Consider the following 16,962-nt stretch of genomic DNA (forward strand, 5'->3'; position numbering starts at 1 on the left):
TCCATACACATGCCGCATTAGCTAGCTAGCTATGCCCATTATACACCTGCACCTATCTGCCCATCTATCTCCACACACACCCCTCACCTACTTACCCATCTCCATAATTCACCCCATCTATCTAACCCACACGCCCCCTCTAGCACTGCTTATCGATCTGTCTATCTCGGTACACACGTCTGTCTATCCATCCATCCCCATAATACACCCCATCCCCTCTATTTGTCCATCCCCCGACACACCTCTCATCTCTCTAAGTGCTTCCATCACATTTTCCCTTCCCTGATTCTGCCCTTCCATGGACTAGCTGGTTCCCCGGACACAGAGAAGGTGGCAGGTCCAGCAGCGAGAGGAGTTGGTCCTGTCTACACTGCAGAGGAGGCAATCTAGGCATATGGGGGGGGCAAGGAATCAGACTGGGTCCTGTCATTGTCATTTACTGCCCAATCACCAGCTACCTGGCAATTCCCCAGCCCTGGGCCCTGACGGGCCTTACTGAGAAGCCTGCACTGGGCTGCGCCATCGGAGGGTTTTTGTGTGGTGCCTGGGAGGAAACCCATTCAGGGGAACAAAGCTCAGAGTGGATAGAATCAGGATTTGAACCCAGCTCTCTGGGGAGCAAAGGGCCAGGGCCAGGGCTAGGGCTAGGGCTAGGGCCTTACCACTCAGCCCTAATGAGAAAGTGCCTTAAAAATCACCACAATCAACCATCATCAGAAACGGGACTGAGAGGCTGCAAGTTGGAACTGAGGTGCATCACTGGGGGAGGCTGCAGCTTTGGAGGCTGAGGTTCCTGGTCTGAAATGGGGGGCTGCAGGTCAGGAGTGAGGTGCATCATGTGGGGGGGGGCTGCAGCTTTGGGACAGAGCTGTTTCTGTGATGTCTTCCCTGGGGTGACTTTCTGTCTTATTTCAGGGTGCGGGGCAAGAGGCAGGTGATTTAAGGCAAACTTGGCTCCAGGGTCTGCATCAGCTGGAACATTTCTGTACAAAATAGTCTTTTGGGAACAAGGGAATGGAGCACATAGGGCCACATGGGGGCGCTAGACCCTCAGGAATGAAAACCAAATGGGGTTATTCCCTGAGCTATGGACGGGTCACAGGGCTGGAGTCCTAGAGGGTTGTGGGAAAATCTGGGCTGGGAGGGAGGGAGGCTTTCTGCAGACTCAGGCAGGCCTCACTGCACTGATTACACTTGGGTCACAATTGACAGATTTGCTCTGCATCCGTCGTTATTGCTGCTATTGCTGTTAGGGCAGTGCCAGGAGACCCCAGCTGAGAGCACGGTGCTGCCCAGACACAGCGAGAGACAGTTCCTACCCTGAGATCAGAGTCCCGTTGTGCCAGGCACTGCCCAGACACAGCGAGAGACAGGCCCTGCCCCAGCTGAGATCAGAGCCCCGTTGTGCCAGGTGCTGCCCAGACACAGCGAGAGACAGGCCCTCCCCCAGCTGAGATCAGGGCCCCGTCATGCAGTTGTTCTCAAACTTTTATACTGGTGACCTCTTTCACATAGCAAGCCTCTGAGTGCGACCCCTAGGGTGACCAGACAGCAAATGTCAAAAATCAGGATGGGGTGGGGGGTAATAGGAGCCTATATAAGAAAAAGACCCAAAAATTGGGACTGTCCCTATAAAATTGGGACATCTGGTCACCCTAGCGATCCCCCTTATAAATTAAAAACACTTTTAAGTATATTTAACACTATTATAAATGCTGGAGGCAGAGCAGGGTTTGGGGTGGAGGCTGACAGCTCACGACACCCCCGTGTAATAACCTCATGACCCCCTGAGGGGTCCCAACCCCCAGTTTGAGAAGCCCTGGTGTTATGCCAGGCGCTGACCAGACACACAGCAAGAGATGGTCCCTGCCCCAGCGGCGATCAGGGCCCTGTTGAACCGCGTGCTGCCCAGACAGTCCCTGCCCCACAGCTTGTCTGAATAGACACGGCATGGTGGTGGGTAAACTGAGGCCCCCAAAGGGTCACCCCAGCAGGTCACAGTGGGGCCAGGCCAACTCGGGCCAGGCCAATGCGGGTCATAATGGGGCTAAAACAGCACCCGCCTGGCCCTGCTCCTCAGCTGCAGAAACTCCCCGCACCCCACTAGACCCCACCCTGCTGCGATTGTAGCTGACACTCACTGCCCCTCTGCAGTGGTGAGGGGGCTGGGCTGGCCAGGCTCCCTTCCTGGGGAATGGTTACAGGTTGGAAGCGGGGTTGGGGTCAGTCCAGTCAGGTGGGAGTGGGGCAGATTTGGGATTTGAGGGGTTGAGGTACGAGAGACGGTAGGGCCTGGCTCGGCAAAGGGATCACTGGGGTCAGGGTGGTGCTGAAAGGGAGGGCTCAGGGTAGCAGGGGAGTGGGGCAGGTGTGAGGTCGCATCAGAGGTTGGGGGTTGGCGTGTATTTGGGGTCACAGTTGAGGTTGGTGGAGGGTTTGGGATCAATGGGGGGCTTAGGTTTGGGAGGGTTCAGAGGGCTCAGGATTTGGGGTCACAGATGGGGGACATAGGTGGGGGGCTGAGGTATTGGAGGGGAAAGCTGGGGTGGGGTTGTGGGGGTCAGTATATGGGGATCACAGTTAGGGTTGTGTTGAGGGTCAGGATTTGGGGGCATAGCTGGGAGGTCTGCGGGTAGGGGGGTTGGGTCACAGCTGGCACTGGGGGGGCAGTCTCAGTCTGTGAGAAGGGGGAGCCCTGACTGTGACTTTGCTCCCCCCAGCCTCATGGATCCCACTGAGGACCGCTCTCTGCCCTGGGACACAGACAGCGCCAGCTCCAGCACGCTGGGGGACAGAGCTTGGGGGGCCGGGGCCAGGCCGGTGGGGGCCAGCAGCCTGCACTGTAGCCTGGAGGAGCTGCTGGCCCAACGGGAGTTGGGGGGGCGCCGGGAGGCCAAGCCACGGGGCAGGCGCCCCTGCCGGTGCCCCCCTCCTGCCCCCCTGGGCCCAGAGGGCAGCGACGGGGACACCTCTGACAGCGGGGCCGAGTCACCCGTCTGCATGGAGCCCCCATGGGCGCCCGTCCTCTGCCAGCATGTCGCTGGCACTGCCACCGCGCAGGTGGGGGGCTGGGAGGGGGGCTGGGATTAGGAGTGCTGGGGGGTCAAAGGGGTTTCAGGGATTGGGATCCCTGGGTTCAAAGGGAGCACTGGGCTTGGTGGGCCCTGGCTTTAAAGGGGTCTCTGCTCTGAGCCCAGTCGGGGGGGTTAGGGCGGGGGTCTCTGGTCCATGCCTGGTCAGGGAGCTTGGGTTGGGAATCTCTGGTCTGCCCAGTTGGGGGGGCTGGGATCAGGGGTCTCTGGTCCATGACCAGTCGGGGGGGCTGAAGTCAGGAGTCTCTGATCTGTGCCTGGTTCTGGGGGTTGGGGTCAGGAGTCTCTAGTCTGTGCCCAGCTGGGGGTGGGATTAGGGGGTCTCTGTGCCTGGTACTCATCTCTGCCCTCTGCCCCCAGCTGTGGTGGGTCACCCCCCGTGGGAGCGACTGGGTGTCTCTATACGAGCTGCGTCTGCAGGAGCCCAGCGGGACCCGCAGCCAGTGGTTCTGTGCCCAGGCGCCCGAGCGGCTGCAGAACCTGAGCCCTGGGACCCAGTACCGGATCTGCGTGCGGGCCCTCAATGCAGCGGGCCCTGGGCCCTGGAGCCCCCCCTACACAGTGAGCGGGGGCGGGAGGACGTCAGGACCTGGAGGTTGGGTGCATGGGGTAGCTGGGTGTGCAGGGATGGGGGAGGCTGACTGCATTGGGACTGGGTGCACTGGAGGGGCTGGGTGTATTGGAGGGATGAGGGGCTGAGTACACTGGGGGAACCAGGTGCAATGAGATGGGGGAGCTGGGTGCCCAGGCTCCGCCCCTCAGGGTGCCCTCCCCCCAACCCATCTTCTCTCTGTTGCAGTTTGCCACGGTGCCGCGTGCAAAGGAAGCCATCCCCGTCATGGTCACCGTTCGGCGGCGGCTGGATCCCCACAGGAAAATGCTCTATTTACCTGGCCCGTAGAGGGTGCCACGGGGTGGGAGGATGCCATGGAAATAAAGTGGGGGCATCCATCTGACTCATGCATTCCCTCCTTGCCAGCCAAGACCTCCCCAACCCCCCTAGTGCCCAAGCCATGGGGCCCACCCCTTGCCCAGAGGTCGCCTGCTGTCATACCTGGGCTTTCCCAGGAGACCCAGCCATGGGGTAGCCCTAATCCCTCCCCATCTCTGCTGGGGCCTCCACACCAGCCATGGGCACCTAGAGCATCTCCTAGGGCACCCACCCATGGGGGGGAACCTCCCTCAGGGCTGCAGGGAGAGAAGCCCAAGCAAACCCCAACCTGGGGTGAGAATCTGCCGAGAGTCAGGCAGGGTCTAGCTCCACTTGTGGGACAGGGACGAGTTTCTTGATCCCTGTGAGAATCAGGATTGCAGCGCATGATCATAGAGTATCAAGGTTGGAAGGGACCTCAGGAGGTCATCTAGTCCAACCCCCTGCTCAAAGCAGGACCAATCCCCAGACAGATTTTTGCCCCCGTTCCCTAAATGTCCCCCTCAAGGATTGAACTCCCAACCCTGGGTTTAGCAGGCCAGTGCTCAAACCACTGATGGGAACAAGGTGGAGGTGATTGGCCTTGCCCATGGAAACCCCACTTCCTCCTCCTCTGTAGCGGTTCTGGACTCACCACGCACCCACCTGGCAGGTTCCTTCCCAGGGAGGTTTAGAGCCAAGACATGACCAGGATGGGGATGTTGAGCTGACAGATCTTAGCCAACACTCAGCTCCACCCCCAGTTCTCTCAACCCCGGCCGACGCTCAGCTCCACCCCTGGTTCCCTCGACCCCGGCCGACGCTCAGCTCCATCCCAATTCCCTCAATTCTGGCCGATGCTCAGTTCCACCCCTGCTTCCCTCGACCCCGGCCGACACTCAGCTCCATCCCAATTCCCTCGACCCCGGCCGACACTCAGCTCCATCCCAATTCCCTCGACCCCGGCCGACGCTCAGCTCCATCCCAATTCCCTCGACCCCGGCCGACGCTCAGCTCCATCCCAATTCCCTCGACCCCGGCTGACACTCAGCTCCACCCCCAGTTCCCTCGACCCCAGCCGACATTCAGCTCCACCCCCGGTTCCCTTGACCCCAGCCGACATTCAGCTCCACCCCAGTTCCCTTGACCCCACCAACGCTCAGTTCCATCCCCAGTTCCCTCGACCCTGGCCGATGCTCAGCTCCACCCCCAGTTCCTTTGGCCTACATCAGCTCCATCCCAGTTCACTTTAAATTCACTTTAAACTGGCTCCTGGTGCCAGTGGGATGGAAACATGACGGTTTCCATAGATCCAGGAGTTCTAAGGTCAGAAGGGCCCATTCGATCATCCACTCTGCCCTCCTATACATCCCAGGCTGGAGAATCTCCGTTACCCCTGGATTGCCACCCATAATGCAGGATTGATTGAAGGATCTTCCAGCAGAGTCATCGATCTGGATTGGAAGACGCCAAGGGTTGGAGATTCCACCACTGCCCTGGGGATTTTGTTCCAATGGTTACTCACCTGCACTAGGAAAAATCTGTGATTGCTAACATTCTCCTTCACATGTGAGCAAAGGGGGGTTACAGGGCCTTGACATACCTCGTGGGAACAGAGGGTATATGGGGCATCTCTGGGGTGGTGGTGGTTTATATGGGGACCTGGAGTGTTTGCAGGGGGAGGGAGGCTACATGAGGACTGAAGTGTCTGGGAGGAGGGCAGGGGATATACAGGGCCCTGCTGTACCTCTGCAGGGGTTATACAGGAACACACTTTGGGGGGTAGGGGTTTACAAGAGGCCTTGGTAAGTCTCCAGGGGCAGGTGAGTTTATACAGGGCTCTAGCATGTCTCTTGGTGGGCGGTTATACAGGGCCCGGCCTGGTTGAGCTCCAGCACTGGGGTGGTCAAGGGGCAGATGCCCATCAGCCACAGATCTGAACCCCTGCCTGCTGCCTCCAGCTAAGGATCCCACGAGCACAGGCAATAGACGGGCTGGGCAGCGCCTGGCCCAAAGGGCCCTGATCCGTGCCCAGGAACCGAATGCTGCCAACCTCAGAGACGGGGCCTGCACTCACCCCAGCTCAAAGCTACTGCTGTCTCAGCCAGTGCCAGGATACAAAAACAGGTACTGCCCCACACTAGCTGGGCTGCAGCCCCCCATGGGTGCTAGGACCAGGGGTGTTGCAGGCTGCCAGAGTCCTGGCCTCTTCAGTCCAAACTGGTGGGCAGCCCCTAGCCCCCAAAGAAACTGTGCCCCCCCCCTCAGGGGGGCCAGGCCCCAGGCAGGTTGAAGCCACTGACTTGATGCCGGCTAGGAAGGCATCAACTGCTGGCAAACTCCAACCATCTGCTCCCAGCACTTGCTCCCAATCCTCTCAGCTGGCTGTCAAGCTGTGGAATTCCTTGCCAGAGGATGTTGTGAAGGCCCAGACAATAACAGGGCTCAGAAAAGAACTAGATAAGTTCTGGAGGATAGGTCCATCAATGGCTATTAGCCAGGATGGGCAGGGATGGTGTCCCTAGCCTGTTTGCCAGAAGCTGGGAATGGGTGACAGGGGATGGATCACTTGATGATTATCTAGTCTGTTCATTCCCTCTGGGTCACCTGGCATTGGCCACTGTCAGAAGACAGGATACCGGGTTCGATGGACCTTTGGTCTGACCCAGTCTGGCCGTTCTTATGGCTGCGCTGCCAGGGCCAGTCATTTCTCCAAAGAACAAAGAGCAGCGTCTCCACAGGGGCACGGTGGCACCTACAGCGGGCACTAGAGCTGCCCAACAGGGGTGGGTGGGGCGCTTTCCCTACAGAATTTCTTTAATTTTTGGCCATAAAAAGAACTCAGAACTAGCACGTCATGGTGCCCCACAAGACGTCCAGTTCAGGTACATCACACTCCTATTCTCCTCTCTGGGCTGGGCACTTTAGCTGGATATCTCCCATGATGCACTAGTCTCGCCTCTGGCTCTGCTCCCAGAGTTAACTCCCCTATTGTGGAGAAGTTGGAGTGCATCATGGTCAATAGACTGTTTACAGGAAATATTTCCCCTAAGAGGAAAATGGAAGCACGAGCCATTCAAACTACAACTCCCATGAAGCACCACTCTCCTCTCTGGCTCAGCCCCAGTGCCTCATGGGAGTTATAGTTCAGCTGTCTCACATACCCCATGAGCTGGGCTTTATTACAGACCCATATTGGCCATGATGCACCCCTCTTGCTCAGCCGCCACAGTGCATCTTGGGAGTTGTAGTGTCCTCTCTCAAAAAAACACAATGTATCATTGGAGCAATACCAAGGGTGAGTGCATTCCACACAAGAATGGGACCATGAGAAAGCCAACTTAAATTGCCCATGATGCATCACTCTCCCCTGTGGCTCAGGCCCAGAATGCATCACAGGAACTGTAATTCAGGTGCCTCTCTTATGCCGACCCCTCCCCCCATTCTCCATGATCTGGACTACATTTCCCATGATGCACCCCTCTTACTCTGCCACCACAATGCATCTTAGGAGTTGTAGTCTGATATACTATCAACGTGGAGTATATTCCACAGGAGAAAGGGGGCATGAGCCAGCCAAACTACATCTCCCACAATGCACTCACCAAGAGGCGAGGCTGCAGTGCATCACGGAAGATATGGTCCAGCCAACAGATAACAGAATTGAACTACAGCTCCCATGATACAGCACAGTAGCAGCACTTCACCAAACCAGCCCAGTTCTCCTGCCAGACACAGCTTGGCTGGCCAATTTCAGAGCAGCCCCAAGGGCTGGCCCCCGGCTCTTTAGCAACAAGGGACCCATGGCTCCAGAAGTCAGACAGCCCATCCAGCACCCTGGGCCGGCTGAACTCACCCAGCCCTGGGACAGTTGAGCCAGAAGGACCTGCCTGCTCTGGGGCTTGGTGGCTACTCTCCACGAACATTGCAGGAGACACACAGAGCAGGCCCCAGGCAAAGTGCACGTGTCCAGCTGCCATGTGAGGGGCAGCTTTGGATCCACCCGTTGCCATGAATCACCTCCAGTCTGCAGTGCAGGCCGGCATCCCCTGCCCCAAGGTGTGGACCCCATAGGGAGGCCTCTCCGTGGATGACAGCAGACGCTGGCAGGACACTGTGCCCCCCAACGGACAAGACTCCCCTGGGGAGGGGGTGGAAATCAATCCTCCCTGAGCACGGGCTCCAAGAGCTAGGTCTTTCCTAGCTCATTAGCTGGTCCAGACAGATGGTGACCAGTCCTGGCATCAGGGTCTCCAAGCCAAAGGGGGGGGGGGGGGTAAGGGGAGGAGGAGGCTGCCAAGGGCACCCCTGGCACGGTGAGGCAGTTTTACATTTGGCTTCTACTGTCCCAGTGATGTCTCCAAACTACCCCATGGTCTTGCCCAGTCCCCTGCCAGACGACTCAGCATTAGGGACTGTTCGGGGGAAACAAGACACCAACTTCAGGGTCCCATCATGCCAGGCACTGCCCAGATACAGTGAGAGAGTCCCTGCCCCAGCTGAGATCAGGGCCCCATTGTGCCAGGTGCTGCCCAGATACAGAGCCAGTCCATGCCCCAGCTGAGATCAGAGCCCTGTTGTGCCAGGTGCTGCCCAGATACAGCAACAGACAGTCGTTGCCCCACCTGAAATCAGGGCCCCGCTGTGCCTTGTGCTACCCAGACACAGCGAGACAGAGGCCCTGCCCTAGCTGAGATCAGGGCCCTATTGGGCCAGTCCCTGCCCCAAGGAGCTCACAGTCTAACCAGCCAAGGCAGATATATGGAGGCTCACCCTCTCCCCTTTCCACTGTCCCCCCACCCCGCCCCAGTGGTTCCCCCCAGAGCCAGCAGCAGCAGGCAGGTCTCCAGACTGCCTGCGGGCGGAGGACGCCAGCAGAGGGACCGGGAGCCGGCGGAGCTGCTGTCACTATTTTATTCACCACCCCCTCCAAAGCAGAGGCCCCGGGTCCAGCGGCGAGCGCAGGGGCCGTGCTGGGAGGGCCCGACGGGGCAGCCCCTCCAGCCTCTCCAGGGGAAGCCGCGCACCGTCTTTGGTACAATAAATTAAAGACAAACAGTACAGCACGAGCCACGGCCACGCTGGGGCCACACGACCGGCCCGGCTCGCTGCCACGCCAGTGCCAGGGTGTCGGACCACAGGGCTCATCCCCGGGGGGCTCCCACACACACGGGGGTGGGGGGGCAGGGCAAGAGGGGAGGAGGGTGGGGCAGGGCAAGAGGGACATGGGGCTCTCCCAGCAGGACATGGGTGGGGGAGAAGAGATCAGGGCGCTCCTTCCCCACAGTGGGAGGGGCCAGGGTCTATAAATATTGGCTAGGGCCCTGCTGCCCGGGGCAGGGGGCGGTTTTAGCAGCAATTCCAGTTGGACGTGGGGCGGGCAGCCCGGCCATCAGTCCATGAAGTGCAGAGGGACCCTCTGTCCGGCCGGCAGCCCCCCAGCGCCCACCCAGCCCAGGGAGCCAGTGTTAATTAGGAACCATTTACAGTAGGAACCACACGGACATGAGGGAGGGGCAGTGCCAGCTCCGGACCGTGGGGAATCTGGGGGGCAAGGGCAGTGCCAGCTCCAGGCAACCACAGGGGGCACTGGCTCTGCTGGCTAAGCAGTGGGACAGCAGGGGTGGCACTGGCTTGGGAGGGCAGAGGGCTGTGGGCACGGGGTTGGCTCTATGGGAGAGCCAGGGCCGCGGTGGCTTGGAGGTGGGCGAGTCAGGGACCGTGGGCGGTGCTGGCTCCGGGGCAGGGCAGGGTGCCATGAGTGCTGCCACCCCCTGGGGGTTGTGGTGGGCAGGGCCAGCTCCCAAGGCAAGGGGGCCACGGGCAGTGCCAGCTCCCGGGATGGAGGTGGGGGTGGCGGGCAGCGCCAGCTTTCGGGGCTGTGAACATCCGTGGGCACCATGCCCGCCCCCCGCCGGGCAGCGCATCCTAAGAGCGTTATGGCTTGAGGAGTCATCAAGAGCTGGCTGCTGTGCTCTGCGGGACGCACACGCCCAGCATGGGCGCCGAGTCCTCGGGCTCCGCCCGGCTGCGCAGGTGGGGGGGGTAGGCCAGCGGCAGCCCCACCTCTCCCACCCGCCCCCCCACCGCCGCTCTAGTCCGGAAGGCCGACGAGCCGAAAGGGGCACAGTCCAGGTGCCGGGGGCCCGGACCCAGCTCCATGCACTCGGGGCCGTGGGGTGAGACGGGCGGGCGGTGGTAGTGGGCGCGCCCAGCCGGCTGGAAGAGCGGGTGCGGGCCCGCCCCGTGGAAGTGCGGTGCCGCTGGCTGGCTGGGCGTGGGCTTGTGAGGTAAGATCGGCGGGTAGCCGTCGCTGGGCGGCGCCGGGACATCCCCCCCGGCCCAGAGGCGTGGCTGCTGCTGTGGAGGAGGAGCCTGCAGAAAGAGAGAGACGTGCCACGGGTGAGGGGGGCAGGGCTGGGGCCGGGCTAAAGGGGTGAGGAAGAGATAAGCTGGAGTGTCAGCAACGTTGGGGGCTCTGCAACTCACAGTCATTGTGGGCTGTGGAGAGCAAGGGGGCTGTACCTGGGGTGGTGGGGATGGAGATGGTAGGGGGCAGCGGGATCATCCCTGGAGTGCCGCATCTCGCAGTCGGTGTGGGCGGCGGGGGCGGGGGGAAGAGGGCCGTACCTGGGGGCTCTGCATCTCGGAGTCGGTGTGGGCGGCAGGGGGGATTAGGGGCCGTATCTGGATGCTCTGCATCTCGGAGTCGGTGTGGGCGGCAGGGGGGATTAGGGGCCGTATCTGGATGCTCTGCATCTCGGAGTCGGTGTGGGCGGCAGGGGGGATTAGGGGCCGTACCTGGGGGCTCTGCATCTCGGAGTCGGTGTGGGCGGCAGGGGGGATTAGGGGCCGTACCTGGGGGCTCTGCATCTCGGAGTCGGTGTGGGCGGCAGGGGGGATTAGGGGCCGTACCTGGGGGCTCTGCATCTCGGAGTCGGTGTGGGCGGCAGGGGGGATTAGGGGCCGTACCTGGGGGCTCTGCATCTCGGAGTCGGTGTGGGCGGCAGGGGGGATTAGGGGCCGTATCTGGATGCTCTGCATCTCGGAGTCGGTGTGGGCGGCGGGGGGGGAGGAAGGGGGCTCTGCATCTCGGAGTCGGTGTGGGCAGCGGGGGGGGCCATACCTGGGGGCTCTGCATCTCGGAGTTGGTGTGGGCGGCAGGGGGGATTAGGGGCCGTATCTGGATGCTCTGCATCTCGGAGTCGGTGTGGGCGGCAGGGGGGATTAGGGGCCGTATCTGGATGCTCTGCATCTCGGAGTCGGTGTGGGCGGCAGGGGGGATTAGGGGCCGTATCTGGATGCTCTGCATCTCGGTGTGGGCGGCGGGGGGGGGAGGAAGGGGGCTCTGCATCTCGGAGTCGGTGTAGGTGGCAGGGGGGGCTAGGAGGCCGTACCTGGGGGCTCTGCATCTTGCAGTCGGTGTGGGTGGCGGGGGGGCTAGGAGGCCGTACCTGGGGGCTCTGCATCTCGCAGTCAGTGTGGGTGACGGGGGGGCTTAGGAAGCCGTACCTGGGGGCTCTGCATCTTGCAGTCAGTGTGGGTGACGGGAGGGCTTAGGAGGCCGTACCTGGGGGCTCTGCATCTTGCAGTCAGTGTGGGCGGCAGGGGAGCTAGGAGGCCGTACCTGGGGGCTCTGCATCTTGCAGTCAGTGTGGGCGGCAGGGGAGCTAGGAGGCCGTACCTGGGGGCTCTGCATCTTGCAGTCGGTGTGGGTGGCGGGGGGGCTAGGAGGCCGTACCTGGGGGCTCTGCATCTCGCAGTCGGTGTGGGCGGCGACTGTGCTGGCGTAGTAGCGGTTGCTGTAGCGGTAGTTGCGGTTGTCATTGGAAGAGCCACTGGAGCCGCCTGTGGGGGGAGAAAGAGGCCGTCGGTGCTGGTGCCAGGCTGAGCCCCAGAGTGGGGCTGGAGGATCTGGAGGCCGTACCAGAGCATGAGATGAAGCTGGTAGTACTGGTGGGTCAGGAGCTGTACCAGGCCAGGGGCAGGGAGTCGGAGCCATACCCAAGCTGGAGATGGAGATGGTGGTTCTGGCTGTCACACTGTACACCCCAGAGGTGCGCCCTGTGACCCCCATATTCAACATTTGTATATAATTGTGGTATTGCACATAAAGCATGTCTTGTAAGGCATCATGGGAAAGGTTCTGATTTGCTGAAACCCACTGTTCTATCATCAGTGCATATGAAGTTCTGAGAATTGTGTTGTATGATTGTCACTAAAATCTGCTGTGGGTTTGGGAAGCGCCCAGATACTAGCTCCCCAGAGACAATAACCAGGGGGATCACCAACGTCGGGCGGCTGTCGCACAACCATGTACAGCCGTTGTCCAGCAAGGGAGCTACAATGCAACGACTCACCTGCACAAGGCCACACCAGGGAACTGCTCAGCCTTGCCTGGTGACTCAGCAATGCCTCCAGACATGCCTGGACTTGTGTTCTCCAAGCCCATGGACTGAGGGTATAAAACGGACCCCAAGGGCCCCATGCTGGACCCTTCTCCTGCCCCCACCTACACTGCAAGCAACAAAGACACTCAGAAGACTGAAGACTCCAAGAGAGGATACTGGCCCAGGTTTCAAGGGTGAAACCTGTGTGAACTGTAACATCCAGTGGGGTGAGAAAACTGCTTGATCTCAATACTGCCTAGCGTCTTACAGGTTTAAGGTTAGACTGTGCTAATTTTGTTCTCTTTCGTAACTAACTGACTTTTTGCTTAACACTTACAATCACTTAAAATCTAGCTTTTGTAGTCAATAAACTTGTTTTACTGTTTATCTTTACCAGTGCGTTTGTATGAAGTGTGGGGCGAATCTGCTCAGGTGTACAAAGGCTGATGAAGAGGCGAACCAATAAATAAATTTGCACTGCTCGTGCAGTATATTCCCGAGGTACAAGGGGCTGGGAGCTGGGGGGATCTGGCTGGTGCCTTTCTCTTTGTGATTCATGAGCAGCTCTGGGACATCCATGCAATCTAGCTGGGTGGGGGGCGCCACATGCTGTTGTGCTGAGTGATCACAGCGCCTGGAGGGGTTTGCTGCTTATCACTAGCAAAGCATTGTGAGAGACGGCCCAGGCTGGAGATGGAGCTAGTGGTACTGGTGCCACAGGATTGGGGGTCCAACACAGGAGGCCGGAGGTAGAGGATTGGCGGCTGGGCACTGGGGGCCATACCCGAGCTGGAGACAGAGCTGCTGGTACTGGTGGATTGGGGGCCAAGATAGGGGATCGGGGCCATACCCGAGCTGGAGAGGGAGCTGGAGGCACTGGTGCTGGGGAATCGGGGGCCGGGACAGGGGATCGGGGCCATACCCGAGCTGGAGACGGAGCTGGTGCTGGGGAATCGGGGGCCGGGACAGGGGATCAGGGCCGTACCCGAGCTGGTGGTACTGGTGCCGGGGAATCAGGGGCCGGGACAGGGGATCGGGGCCATACCCGAGCTGGAGACGGAGCTGGTGGTACTGGTGCTGTGGCTGTGCTCCATGGCTGGGCTTGTGGAGTTGCTGTTGCTGGTGTTGGTGCCCTCATCGCTGGTCTTCTTGAAGAAGTTGTGCTGCAGGGCGTAGAAGGGCGTGATGCGGCTGCGCGGCTCGTAGTCCAGCATGCGCAGCACCAGGTCCTTGAACTTCAGGTAGTCCGAGGGCGAGTGGCCCTGCTCACCCGCCCGGCGCCCCCCGGGTCCCCCGCTCTCCACCCCCAGCACCTCGTGCAGCCGCCGTGTGCCCGGCACCTTGTATTCCTGCAAGGAAAACACGTTTAGCAAGGGGTCCCGGCTGGGATCCTGGCGGGGGAAGAGAGGCAGGTAGAGATGCAGGCATCTCGGCAGGCGGCGGGGGGCATGGGGATCCCGGCAGGGTGGGGGGGAGTACAGAAGACATGAGTGTGGGGGGGAATGACATGGGGATTCTGGTAAGGCAGAGGGGGTTGTGGGGATCCCAGCAGAGCAGGGATGCAGTGGGTGGCTTGGCATGCAGGAGACGCGGGGATCCCGGCAGGGCGATGGGGAGCACAGAAGACATAAGTGTCGGGGGGAATGACACAGGGATCCCGGCAGGGCAGAGGGTTTATGGGGATCCCAGCAGAGCAGGGATGGGGTGAGTGGCATAGCATGCAGGAGACACAGGGATCCTGGCAGGTTGGGGATGTAGGGTGAGACACAGGGATCCTGGCAGGGCAGTGGGGAGCACAGAAGACATGAGTGGGGAGGAGGGGGGGGAATGACACAGGGATTCCAGTAGGGCAGAGAGGGTTTATGGGGATCCCAGCAGAGCAGGGACGGGATGAGTGGCATAGCATGCAGGAGATGCAGGGATCCCGGCAGACTGGGGATGTGGGGTGAGACACTGGGATCCTGGCAGGGGGACTCCAGCAGGGCGGGGTGGGAGTGGGAGAGGCAGTGAGGGGCAGCATTGGGGACATGGGAATCTCAGCAGTCAGGGGGCAATGTGGGGAGAATGGGGGAAATGCAGATGGAGAGCAATGCACAGGAAAGCGGGGTTCCTGGCAGCGGGGGCTAGGGAGCAGGGCAGGATATAGGGTGGCTTACGGGGGCAGGGGCAGCATGGAGGCACAGAGATCCCAGCAGCATGGAGGAGGGAGGGCTTGGCATCAGGGCCAGCATGGCAGGAGGAGGTGTATGGGGAGAACAGAGACCCTGCAAGGCGGGGAGGGGAGTTCAGGGGCATGGGGTGAGGACCCCAGGGCCCCCCATTACCTTTTTGACCTCCTTGTTCTTCTTGAGGGCCCAGCCCCCCTCGGGCAGCTTGTCGAAGTATTTCCGGGCCTTCGGCGCCTGCTCTAGCATGTGTGGGGGTGGCAGCCCCAGCACCTCCACAATCCTGTTCATCTGATCTGCCTGCAGGGAGGGAGGGACACGTCATGGGGCGCCCGTGCCAGCCTTGCTCCCACCCAGCCCCACTCCCTCCCTTTACGGAGGCAGACGTGCCCAGCCTCTCACCCCAGGAATGGGTGACATCCTGAGTGCCACCAGTCGGGAATTTCCCACCCAAAGGATTTCTCTGTGGACACGTGGTTCCTTCAAAACCTGAAAAATTCCCTGGGGTCAAAAGTTTGCATTTTGCCAAAATGTTTCCCTTTTCCGGGGGGCGGCAGGGGAGCCAAGCAGGACGCACAGGGGTCGGTTCTACCCCGCTTGAAATAGTTCAGTTTGCTGAAATGACCCAAACACACTTCGTTTTGAGTGTTTATCATTAAACTGCCCCTGCACAGGTGCCTCATGGGAGATGTAGTTCATGTGCTTGGACTCCCATCCTCTCCTCTGAGAGGAGCTCCTTGGATGGACTATGTCTCCCATGATGCACCATGGCATGCTCCCCTCCAAACAGGCAACAAGGTACCTCATGGAAAATATAGTTTATATGGCTTGTGCTCTCATTTCCCCCTCTTTGAGCTGGCTGGGCTACATGTTCCATGATGCTCCCCTCTGATGAAATGACGAGGTGATCAGAGTCACAATACTGTAATGCATCCTGGGAAATGTAGTCCAGTTAGGGAGTTTGGCCCAAGGCACCGAAACAAAAGCTCCCATGATGCACCATGGTCCTCCCCTCACCACCGATAGGGCCTGTTTCCCACTCCCACCTAGAGAAGGGTTGTGACCCTCAGTCTCTGCCCATGGGCACAGCCCCAGCGGCAATTCCCCCTCCCATCCCTCACCTCGTTGGAGCCGCTGAAGAGAGGCTCCCCTGTGTGCATCTCCACCAGGATGCAGCCCAGAGACCACATGTCGATGGCCAGGTCGTAGGGCATGCCCAGCAGCACCTCCGGCGAGCGGTAGAAGCGGCTCTGGATGTACTGGTAGATCTGTGGAGATGAGGGGCAGCATGATGAGTCCCTGATGGGAGCTGGGAGGAAGCCTGCACCGGGGCACAGCCTGGCCAGACCCACAGACTTTGCTGGGAAACACATCCCAGAGCAGAGATAGAGCTCAGTTCTGGTTCCCAGCACCTCTCTGCTCTAACGAGACCCCACACCCCTCCCAGAGCTGAGGGAGAACCCATGTCCTGGCTCCCAGCCTCCCTTGCTGTAACCACTAAAGCAGGGCAGTGCGGGTCTGGCAGTGGGGATGAGGTAGGGGTGGGACAGTCTGTCTCTCAGTCTGTCCCCCCAGAGTGAGGCTAGGGGACAGGTGAGGCAGGGCTAAGCACAGTCCCTGCTGGCAGAAGCTTCCAAAGTCAATGATCTTGAGGGTGCACTTGGGGTTGCAGGGCAGGGGGCATGGGTAGGGGTGGGGCCATGGCACAGGGGCTGCGGTTTGGGGGCAGGGCCGTGCTCTCACCCGCTGGCCCATCTGGCAGGAGTTGCCGAAGTCGACAATCTTGATGGCACTGGGCCTAGGGTGCAGAGAGGGGCCGGGGCCATGACACCGGAGGGAGGGGCCTATGGCTCAGGGGGCGGGGCTGCAGCTCGGGGGCAGGGCCGGTGCACCTACCCGCTGGCCCAGCTGGCAGGAGCTGCCGAAGTCCACGATCTTGATGGCACTGCGCTTGGGGTTGCAGAGCAGGATGTTCTCGGGCTTGAGGTCGCAGTGGATGATGCTGAGCTCGGGGGTGGCCAGGAAGAGCAGCGCCGTGCACAGCTGCTGGGCGAACTTGCGGGTGAGGTTGAGCGAGACGCCGCGGAAGTTGGTGTTGCGCAGCAGGTCATACAGGTTGTAGGAGAGCAGCTCGAACACCAGGCACAGGTGGCTCCGGAACATGAAGTGGCGCTTCAGGTGCACTGGGGGAGGAGGAGGGAGTGTGAGGGACAGCCAGGGGGGCACTTCCCCTGGGCCGCGACCCCCAACCTTACAGACGTGCTGAGCTCCCCCCACACGGCACAACGAGAAATCCTCAGTATAGCCTCCCCAGCCCCGCCGACACCCCCGCACTCCAACAGCCCCCGCTATAGGTCCCCCTGCTCCCTGACATCCCCCTGACTTCCAGACATATGCCCCAGCCT

At 60.5% G+C, this 16,962-nt stretch overlaps 1 protein-coding gene across 4 annotated transcripts in view; it reads right to left on the reverse strand.

Annotated features, from left to right (window-relative positions):
- Positions 1-8,899: 8,899 nt before the first annotated feature.
- Positions 8,900-16,962, reverse strand: part of LOC127037941 (dual specificity tyrosine-phosphorylation-regulated kinase 1B-like) — a 34,238-nt gene continuing 26,175 nt past the window's right edge. For 2 of the 4 annotated variants that reach the window (XM_050930145.1, XM_050930147.1), the window contains exons 6-11: positions 16,454-16,740; positions 15,679-15,825; positions 14,717-14,857; positions 13,438-13,741; positions 11,744-11,850; positions 8,900-10,377 (exon numbers count right to left, since the gene is read on the reverse strand). In XM_050930145.1, coding sequence (XP_050786102.1) covers positions 9,958-10,377; positions 11,744-11,850; positions 13,438-13,741; positions 14,717-14,857; positions 15,679-15,825; positions 16,454-16,740 — 1,406 coding nt within the window. In that variant the 3' untranslated portion in view covers positions 8,900-9,957. Of the gene's footprint in view, positions 10,378-11,399; positions 11,457-11,686; positions 11,851-13,437; positions 13,742-14,716; positions 14,858-15,678; positions 15,826-16,453; positions 16,741-16,962 lie in introns of all 4 variants that reach the window. The other 2 variants (XM_050930144.1, XM_050930146.1) reach the window with 2 other exon arrangements.

The sequence above is a fragment of the Gopherus flavomarginatus genome, chromosome 20, assembly GCF_025201925.1.
Source record: "Gopherus flavomarginatus isolate rGopFla2 chromosome 20, rGopFla2.mat.asm, whole genome shotgun sequence".
In the NCBI taxonomy this organism is placed as follows: domain Eukaryota; kingdom Metazoa; phylum Chordata; order Testudines; family Testudinidae; genus Gopherus; species Gopherus flavomarginatus.